The 9,924-nt window shown below is 40.2% G+C and overlaps 1 protein-coding gene across 1 annotated transcript; it reads right to left on the bottom strand.

Annotated features, from left to right (window-relative positions):
* Positions 1–518: 518 nt before the first annotated feature.
* On the bottom strand, positions 519–7,865 carry LOC104504257 (adenylyl cyclase-associated protein 2-like; the record flags this gene model as incomplete). Its single annotated transcript, XM_010157979.1, has 6 exons — positions 519–987; positions 2,524–2,664; positions 5,281–5,363; positions 5,587–5,710; positions 6,647–6,822; positions 7,673–7,865. Coding segments are annotated over 6 exons (801 nt in total), but the record flags the coding sequence as incomplete, so codon positions are not given.
* Positions 7,866–9,924: the final 2,059 nt, after the last annotated feature.

Consider the following 9,924-nt stretch of genomic DNA (forward strand, 5'->3'; position numbering starts at 1 on the left):
GAGCTACAAGAGCAACATTAGTTATTAGTAAGGAAATGAGCCGGTATCGGACATATATGCCTCCCTCAGTTTTCTGAACAGGATGCAGGATACAATGTGAAATCTTAAAGAATGAGAGATTATCTCACCAAAAAAAAAAAAAAAGAAAAAAAGAAATCCAAGGAGCAAAAACCTTCAAATGATGTGCTGCAAGGTTTTAGCTTGGATGAGGCTTTAGCTTAGAAAGATTTACTAACTTGCAAGAAGTGAGAGGGCAACAGCAAGTCTGTGGGCCGTAATAAAATCTTACCTCAGAGAAAACAGGGATCTTCTAAATATACGTATTAGAAAAGTGTTTGATTAAAATGCCAGATTTTTTTCATCGTCTCTTAGCTAAATGTATTGCTGAAAGTTGTCCTTTTTGTCGTGTGTTTAAAACAAACCCCATTACGATTGCCAGAGAACTGCGAGGAACTGAGTACTTTCTAGGGGTACATTTTTACTGTGTCATACAGGAATGGCTTAATAGGTAAAAATAAAGTCTTAATGCTACTTCGGATTAGCAGAAACGTAAAAAGGAATGCACTGAAGCAAGATGATAACAAAGTGTGTCATGCAGTATTTTGGCTTAATGTATACAGTATTTAAAACCAATGATGTGACTGGAGGGTGGGGGCTTTAATCTGTTACATTCACATGAAATCGTTTAGAATTAAAATTGTATGTGAAGGCAAACTGTGCGGAAACGTGAAAAGTACTGGGATGCCTAACAAAAGGGTGCCAAGATGTGTTACGGTTTCTAGCATGCAGAGCTAATGCTGGAAGGCCTATCACAGCAGTTGCTTCTAGGTCTTTACATGACTGCTTTGTTTATGCTGGCTGCGGTCTGGGCACGGTCAGCGAGTGCTGTGTGGCGTTAGGAAGTTAACCCACAATCTCTGCAGGTTCAGTGACCAGCTTGGATCCATCCCATGCTGTCTTGAACTGTTCAGGAACCGGAAATTCTTTCTGGTAAGGAACAAAAGCAACAATGATGGTTAAATAAACAGTGGATACCTCATGAAAACTGGTGGAATACTATTAGTGCTACATGACTGAGAAAGCATTGATAGCTCAGACATGCCAGGATTAGAGAGAAGCCTTCTTCATTACCCTAGGAAGCTGTTTCACAATGCCACACAGGAAAAAGCCTTATTGCTACCCAGTTTCAACTAAGCCTTGGTATGGTACTACTTTGCAATAATCCCTCTCACACCATTATTTGGAACAACTAAGGAAATAAGCCTCCTGTCAGAAATGACTTCAGATTCCATCAGTGTCTGGGTTGGAAAGGATTTAGATGTGGAGATTTCATGAGGAGTCTAATTTTAAAGGGTGAAAGCATTATTGTAATATGAAAGAATAAAATAAAACAACCGCCCCTATCATTTTAAGTGTGATACACTTCAAAAGACTCGGCATCCCTCGTGGGGTATGCGAAACGAAGCAGAACATCAAAGTCTCCTTCCATTCTGCGTATTCGGTGAAAGGATGGGAGATGTCATTGGGTCTTTGTTCCCCGTACACAAAAAACAATGTGAGGGGAAGGTTTTTCTCGTTCAGACCTCAAATAGGTGTTTTGATAGCCAGTAATTTCAGATGATATGATGATTTAAAGCAAGAATGGTCAAAAGGACCTTCCCCCCCCCCACCCGAAATAGGTGAACACACACCCACTGAAAATCGTTTCCTTTTTAGTTGTCTCAAGCTGGGCATCCAGCAATCACTTCTGGAAATGTGGAGCATGTGAATTCTCTTATTACATATCTTCTTTTATAAAGCCTAAACCCCTCTACACAACAAAACTCCCTCCCAAAAGATCAGTGAGAAATTCTGTCTAGAGGTGTTCAGCACAATTCCAACACTGCTCTGTTGAGGAAACTAGGAAACTATTATGAATGTGCTTTGCCTGCAGGATCCCTTGTTGGTGTGTGAAGTGACAGAGCATGACTTCACTAGAAATGCCAGTGGGCTTAGTATGAAAATCTTGCCAGTACAGAAAAGGAGCCAGGAAAACGCACCTGTTTAAGTGGCTTTTAAGGACATATGTTGAAAATACTAGAAAGTACTACAGATCCTATCCATATATCACCAGCTTTATAAAAAGCAAGTATATTATACTGTATTATTTCATTTGTGGTAGTAGTATATTTAGCTTAGCTTTAGCATCATCATCTAGAGCGCTCTTATGTGAAGTGAGTTTCTTTGGGAGATTACGTTTAGATATTAAAAAAGAAAAAAAAATGGACAGGAGCTGAAGCCGTTATCTATCAAAACGGAGAGAAATAATGTCACGTCTGATATCTGAAATTACTTTGTGACCCAGAAAATAAGGAGTTCTTCCTGCACTGATAGCTATCGGTACACAGAAATTCAATCGTTCTGTATCACTTTTGGTGACATAGTATGTGCAGTATGTTAGTTTTCTTCCTAGCAGTTTAAGTGCTGTTAGCTACCAAGACTAGTGGAGAAGGGGGAGGAACGCTTTAAAAATCTCTCACTCACATAATCACCATCTTGGGGGATGAGGATGTTCATCTCGGATGACTTGGCACTCACAATCTCACAATCTAATGATTCCTCGCTGAGGTAGATGTGGCAGCCTTCTGTTTTGTTAATAGAAATGGTTGGCACTTTCCCCATCACCTGCAAAATAAAATCTACTTAATATGATATTTAAAATGCACACTGTTAATAAAATACTCCTTGCCTGCCAAGTCTAATTTTGGCCACCAACATCTGATCTGTGTGTCAGCTGCCTGCATGATGCTCGTATTTGATTTGTTAGACACTGTGAAAATTCTTGGTGGTGGTAGCGAAGATCTATACACAACAGCAAACGTATAATATACAGCAAGCTTTTAATATACAGTTTGATGAAATGTGCTTCCCTAATTCCCTCTGATTTCAGTAACACTTCTCTGCTGGTATTTAGTCGGTGCTCACCTTGTTCAACACTGAGAACTGGTAAAGAAATCAAACGTGTCAACTCCAACCCACTAAGGGCAAATGCAAGATCCCAGCATACAGCAGTACTCAACGAGTGACTGGTACTACATTCCGGAGACTTCAGCGCTCTGCCAGGTCTTACAGCATACAACAGGAAAGGGGTTTTATCCCCTTCAGGCAAGCTGCAGTTCTAAAAAAAGTACTGAGATCCATTTAATTAAATCTCTAATGGTACTTCTTATGTCACTTTAAAAGCAAGCACAAGATTTACTTGAGGGGAGAGAGGGCAATCTTCTCTTGTTTACCATTCTACAGATGAAAAGATTTCTTCGTGGCTAACTGGCTGACTCACTGGTTGTCAGTAAAAAATCCTCCTTCTCCTACCTGCCCTCTCTAGCAGGGACAGCAGTATACTCTGGAAAATGCATCACAAGGGCAGAGCTTATTCCGAGCCATAAACCAGTAACAGCATGTGACAGCTCTGTACTTGTTAATGAAAGAGTATTAGGAATACATTTTCATCTTCAGTTCCTTAAATGTGACAGCAAACAAGGAACAAGTGGTCTGTCCTCTTGCATCCCACCCTGATCCTGAAGTCTGATCAATGTAGTGGATGGATACATCTTAAACTTTCTTTTCCTTAATGGGTTCTCATGCAACAGAGAACAAAAGGAGGGTGCGTTTAATAAATTTTGCAAACATCTGGCAAGAACAAAAATACCACTGAGAGGAAGGAGAGCCAAGCAATATGGCACTGAAGTAACTATTTATAGCAAAATCTGTAGGACATATTTACAGAAATTTGTTGCATTAACGTATCATGTCTTTGGAAATTATAAGCTCAGGTCTTCAAAGTACCGAGAAAACTAAGGTGCTCAGCACTTGGCATACTCAGACCCTGTGGAAGCTGCCTGATTCAAGCAGCACATAGCACACAGACAGACTCTGCCTTCTTAAGTGGAACTCCACTCTGCTCCACGGCACAGAAGCCTTATGCAATATTCATAGGACCCCCTGAATCAAAAGAACGTCCATTCTTAGAAAAGATATTTCCCCTTTAGCTGAGTATTAACAAGCTGTGGTTTCACTGTTCATTACATAGAAATTTTGTTGGCCTTCATGAATAGTTCTAGAGATAATGATTAAAACAATCTAATTATTTAAAAAACCCACTCTAAATGCCTGGGATCTTTAACTAACTGCCTCTGCCATAAGAAGACATGTAGTGATCATGAATAAAACTGCTTGTTCAGAAGATGATGCACAGCTGGTAGCAATGTCAGTCACTTGCACGAGGCTCAAAATATTAAAAAAAAAATCTTGCTATCATTCCCTGTGGTGGCTGTGACCAGTATTTCTGAAGCATGGAGCAGGACTGTCTACACTTAATGTCATACAGCAGGCACAGCCTTTTAAGCAAAATACCTCACTTTGAAGACTGGCAGTTTGATATAATTCAATTAACATTTCATTTCTTATTCACTTAATACATCCTGAAGTCCCTTGTTGAGACTTGGTCGTATATGTTGGACACAACCCAGTATTAGGACATGTACAGTTAGACCTCTTTGGAATGGGATGAATGAAGCGCTGTTAATGTCAGGCAGACTGTCGATATTTTGAATGGGGCAAGTGTCCCCGATAGAGAGGGCGACATATGGATAAATACTTGTATCTTATTTTCATGAGAACCACAAGGCAGATGATCTCTGATGAAGCTTTGCTTAGCAGGTATCAAAGACAAGACCAGCAGAGGCTCTTAGCCCATTTGCAGGCGAGTGACTACATTCCTCACTCACGCAATGTGTCACATTGCTGCCAGGGGAGATTTTCAAAATGCTGGCACCTACTTTCACTTTATGTCAATTTAGTTGTCCTTTGACAGTCTATTTGAGTATTTCCATTGAGAGAATAAGAAAAAAAGAAATAACCATCTTCTGGGCCTAGGAATCAATTAGCTAACCGCCAGAATTTGTTCCATAAGCACCGCTGAGCTTCCAAGTGCTAGTAGCTGTTTAGTGTGAAAGCAAGAAGTTTAGGGCCAGAAGTAACAGTTCTTGCAGATCTCTCAGCTTCACTGGAACCAGAAGGGACTGGGCTAAGGGAGGTTTGTTCAGTGACAGTCAGTAGTTTTCATAGGCGTTTTCTAAATACATCGGCAGAATTTAGTGCACATAAAGACACATTTGGATGCATCAATCTCGTACTTTTGTTGTGCTCTTTTGAGTTTTTAAAATCTCTTGTAGCTACACGTTGGGCTTTTTTTCCCCTGCTTGTTCTCTGTCTATCTTTGTTTTTCAAATAGATATTTACCTGAATCTGAATATCCCTGGAATTGATCACTTCCACGATTCCCACAACGTTGTCAAACACAAGGCCAAACTTTTTACAGTTGTCTAAAATAAAAGCAATCATAAATAAGAAAGCCAAAATAAAAGCAAATATATGCACACCTTCTGAATTAACTACAAAAATTCCCAGTCTTGCACTGTATAGCTGAGTGACTTTACTCCTGTGATCAATCCATTAAAGTGGATGGAACGAATCAGATGCATTATTAATCACCTAAGTCAGTTTTTCAAGACTGGCATGTAAAGCCCCGCTGAGCTATCCACTCACCAATAGTGATTGAATTGATTTTTCCTTTTATCTGAAGCGTAGATTTGTTACACTTAAAAATGTAGGCCACTTGCTTGAGTTCAGTGTTGTTAATGACCAGGTCATTCTTATCCTCCTGATATTCCTATATCAAAAGAAAGTTTATTTAATTGGTTGTCTTTAACTAGCTAACAGTCAGACAGGGTTTAGTACAACTTAGTCTCGAGTCATTACATCTTCAGTTACAACAGAGCAATATCCTTCCTGTGGCTTAAAAATCTAATATGCTTGGTGATCAGGTATTTCACCTAATTCACCCTTAGAAGACACATGTATATTTTAAAGCTGCAGAACTGAAGAACTTAGCATAGACCATGACAAAACCCATTAATTCTGTAGTAAAGACGTTATGCTCACAACTATTAAAAATGCACTCATGAAACTGTCAGACCAGCACCGTGAAGAACAGGTTTTTGTTCCCCCAAGTGTTATATAATGGTCGATGCTGTGTGTTACAACCAGGTGCAGGCATTGCCATTTACATTAAGGAGTAATAGGTGAAGAAATTTCCTTTCATTATGAAGTGTGAAAGGACATTTATACTCTGTAGACTGAGCAAAAGGAAAACGATTCTCTACTTTTAAGCATGGGTGGGATACATGCTTGCATGGAATGGGTAATGAAAAACCGATGTGTAATTCCATTGGTCAACAAAGCTGGAGAAAGTGCTCTGTGATAGTACTGTTACCTCTCACTTGCACGAATGGCCTGCAAGAAGGGATTTTAATTGGAGTTCTCCACTGGACTTGTTTCTGGGGGATTGTCTTGATTTTGCAAGGAATTTATATGCTGGTTCTGACATTCTCCAGTTCAGATGAACTAGTATATGATTCTCAAGAGACAAACGAATTAACTTTAGATGCTACAGAACAGTAAAAGCTAAACTGTAGCAAGGCAGACCTTTGCAGGACTCAGCCCCTTTTAGTCACAACTTCGATTTGTTGCACCTTGATCACAGACAGCCTTTTCCAGTGCTCAACCTAGTGCAAGGAGCAATTCAGAAGGCGTGACTGGAACTCACCACTCTCCACTTCTTTCCCTCTAGCTCCAAGACAGGGGCATGGCTCTGCTGCGGGGAATTCTTGGGAGAGGTGGGACTTGGAGTATGGCTTTTTGTTGGAGAACGAACAGATGGACACTGGGCACGTAGGCTGGGATTCTTGTGAGTCTTCTGGTCATCAGAGACATGTCGTAGACCTAAAAAGAAAAATTGGGTATTTAGGAAAGAGAGTCTGTTTTCCAGTCCTAAGGGTGTTCATATTTAAGCAGGAAAGGTTCATTGGTAATTGTGTTAAATTATTATGTGAATTTACATTTTTTATTTCCTCACGGTTTGCCTGGATAATGACCTAAACCGCCAAGATATTTTTAGCAGTTCGCATAAAATCTCTGGGCTACCTTGGTATCTTTAACATGAAATGCTGCAATGTCTTCTAGTCCCTCTCCGTCTATAGTGAGCTCTGACAGCTTGTTATATCATATTTTTACATCCATAAAAATGAGATTCTTTTTCTAACATGACAATATTGGGCCTATCCCTACGGCATTGAAGGCAGATGTATCAATCGTACGTGTTTAAACTCACAGCCATCCACTTTAATTACAACTGTCAAGTATTAGTACAAAAAGTTTCATTATTGTACCCCAGACTGACCTGTGAGCTGTATCTTTTCACCTAACATGTAACACGTTTAGACACAGGTTGGTCCATCGAATGTGAATCGGAAAGGGGGATGGAATTTTACTGCAATTGCAACTTAGAGGTTCACCAGCTACTGGGGATTGAAGATGTCTGGCTTGGCTGCCTCCAAGTTAAACATATACCTTTAAATAAAGAGTGTGAATTTCAGGTACGCTGAAGATACTTGGGTGCTGTTGGTTCCAAAGGAGGTTTTGGTATGCATTCTCATCTGTCAGACTCACTGCAAGCCTCAGAAAGATCTGAGTTCCTTAAAAGTAGCTTGAAAATGCAGTGGAAGTTAGGTTAATAAATATAGCAGCTCCTGATGTAGTTTGACTCATGGACCAAAATTTGATTTCTCCTGACCTTTGGTAATTGCCTCTCCCTGGTTAAGCTGTGCAAATAGGGCTGAGCGAGATGCAGTTCCTTCATCCTTCACGGTTTCTGTGTCAAAGATGGGGGGAGGTCCGGGTGGTGGTGGTGGTGGTGGCAGCGGTGGGGAGAGACATGACCCGCTTGTTAGAACAGATCGCATCGACATGGGTGATGCAACAGGACCCTGTTAGGGATACACGGAAATTAATTTTCCATACAGTGTTTTGAGGAACATTGTATTATGGCAACTCTTATTTATTAACATCCTTGAACGCTGTGAGTTTGAGTGACTCTAGGTAGCCACGGGCTCAGGAGAATTTCCGGCACCATAATCCAATGCCCCATCCCTGCCTGTCTTCAAGGCCAGGCTGGATGAGGCTTTGAGCAACCTGGTCTAGTGGAAGGTGTCCCTGCCAACCATTCTATGATTCTATGAATCCTTCCCTGCACCAAAGCAGGAGGCATGGTTGGAAGGGCTGACAATCCACACCGCTACCTTACTGCAGAACTAACCCACCTGAAATATTTCTCGCAAATGCTTGTCAAAACTGATTTTTAAAAAATCTTCAATAGTCAAGATTCCATAATGAATTCCAGTGTTTAGTTACATAAAAGGGAAAATGTGTCCTTTTTTTTCCGATATCAAATTCCATTAGCTGTAGCTTGGTGTGCATTCAGAAACATGCAGAAAAGGTTTTGATCGAATGCAAGTAACTGGGAGGGTCATGAACTGTCAGTTATACATATGCAACACGCTAATTGGTATGCAAGATGCTGTTCTACAGACTGTTCAAGTCGCCTGCAAAGATTCAAATTACAGCAGAATGTAAAACTAAGGTGATTCAAGTCTCTTATTTCTGAAATGAATCACTTGAGTTTTTAGTTCAATTTTTCAAATTATTTTCTCTTTTTTTAGTCGAAGGAGATCACAAGATCACACAAGTTATGGGGGGGCGGGGGCTCGGTCATCAGTTTGCTTAATCAAAAGTACATGTTTTGGTCTGAATTATAATGCTTATGTAGAATATTATCCAACAGATAGAAAACACCAATAATGATCTGATTAAAATGTAATGCATTCTAATGACAGATGTTAGAATCTGAGAAACTGAGAATCACTTTTTCCGTCTTGCCACTGAGTGTCACTCTGATCCCACCCCTCTGCAGCACAGCAGAGACAGTTTTAAAAGAACCATTGTGAAAAATTGTTTCTGATGAAGTTAGCTAGCTATGCAGATGTCGTGCACTGCACCAGTACGTACTTAAGAGATGGGCAGGCACAACGGGAGAACAACAGGGACTTACAGAGACACAGCTCCTTTAACTGGTTACCTTTGTTAAGAGATACAGGTTATTAAAAATGCATCCCTGGTAGTCAGTACTGGAAATGGATATTGCTTGGCTGGACTCGGGATATTTTTAACCATTCATGATGCCACCCCTTTCTGCTTTCCACTGAACTGAAACAGCAAAGTATCCATCTGGTTCATACATCTCACATGAGTAAAAACTATCTATTTTTTAAAAAGTAAACTTGTTCTGGCTTGTAATCCCAAACAGATAATAGGAAAGGGGGCTGAGGTGCAGATGCTTTTTCCCTCCTCCTACTCTTCAGACATTCTTTTTTTTAAAAAAAGAAGCCTGGTACGTATGAGAAGGTAACCAACCTTCTCAAATGAGGTAATTCAAACCTCTTAGTCATTATGACCCTAATCAGAGTAGCATGGAAGGGTAATAATATTAGTTAACCTCTTAATGTACACTCTCTACTGGCACGTGCGTCTTCAGCATACAGGTACTGTTGCATTTGAAGGAGCTGTTTATGGAGTATATTAGTGATGAATACACAACAAGATGCTTTGTCAGATTAGTGACATTAATTGTATGCATTGCACAAAAAAAGACTGGTTGAAGCCCCGGTACTTGGGTGAGTAATGAAACTGATGTAGTGGTACAGTTTGATTGTTTCTGAAAGGCTCCAAGATCTCCCCAAGGAATAAGCTCTTTTCTATGCTGTGAAATATTTTTGATAAAATGTAAACAAATGAGAAGAATCCCCTTTCAGAACTGATTAATATTCGTTATCAAGATGTACCAAAACTGATGTGGACTGGCTTCAGAGACATTTCATTGTTGCATGGATGCATTTAACTCAGAGCGTTTCTGCTTACGTACTTCGCAGTTATAGGTTACTCTTTTAGGCTGAGGACAACTGCTTCACTGGGCCCTGGATTTAAAGTGCC

This window comes from Eurypyga helias, unplaced genomic scaffold (assembly GCF_000690775.1).
Source record: "Eurypyga helias isolate BGI_N326 unplaced genomic scaffold, ASM69077v1 scaffold15318, whole genome shotgun sequence".
Taxonomy (NCBI): domain Eukaryota; kingdom Metazoa; phylum Chordata; class Aves; order Eurypygiformes; family Eurypygidae; genus Eurypyga; species Eurypyga helias.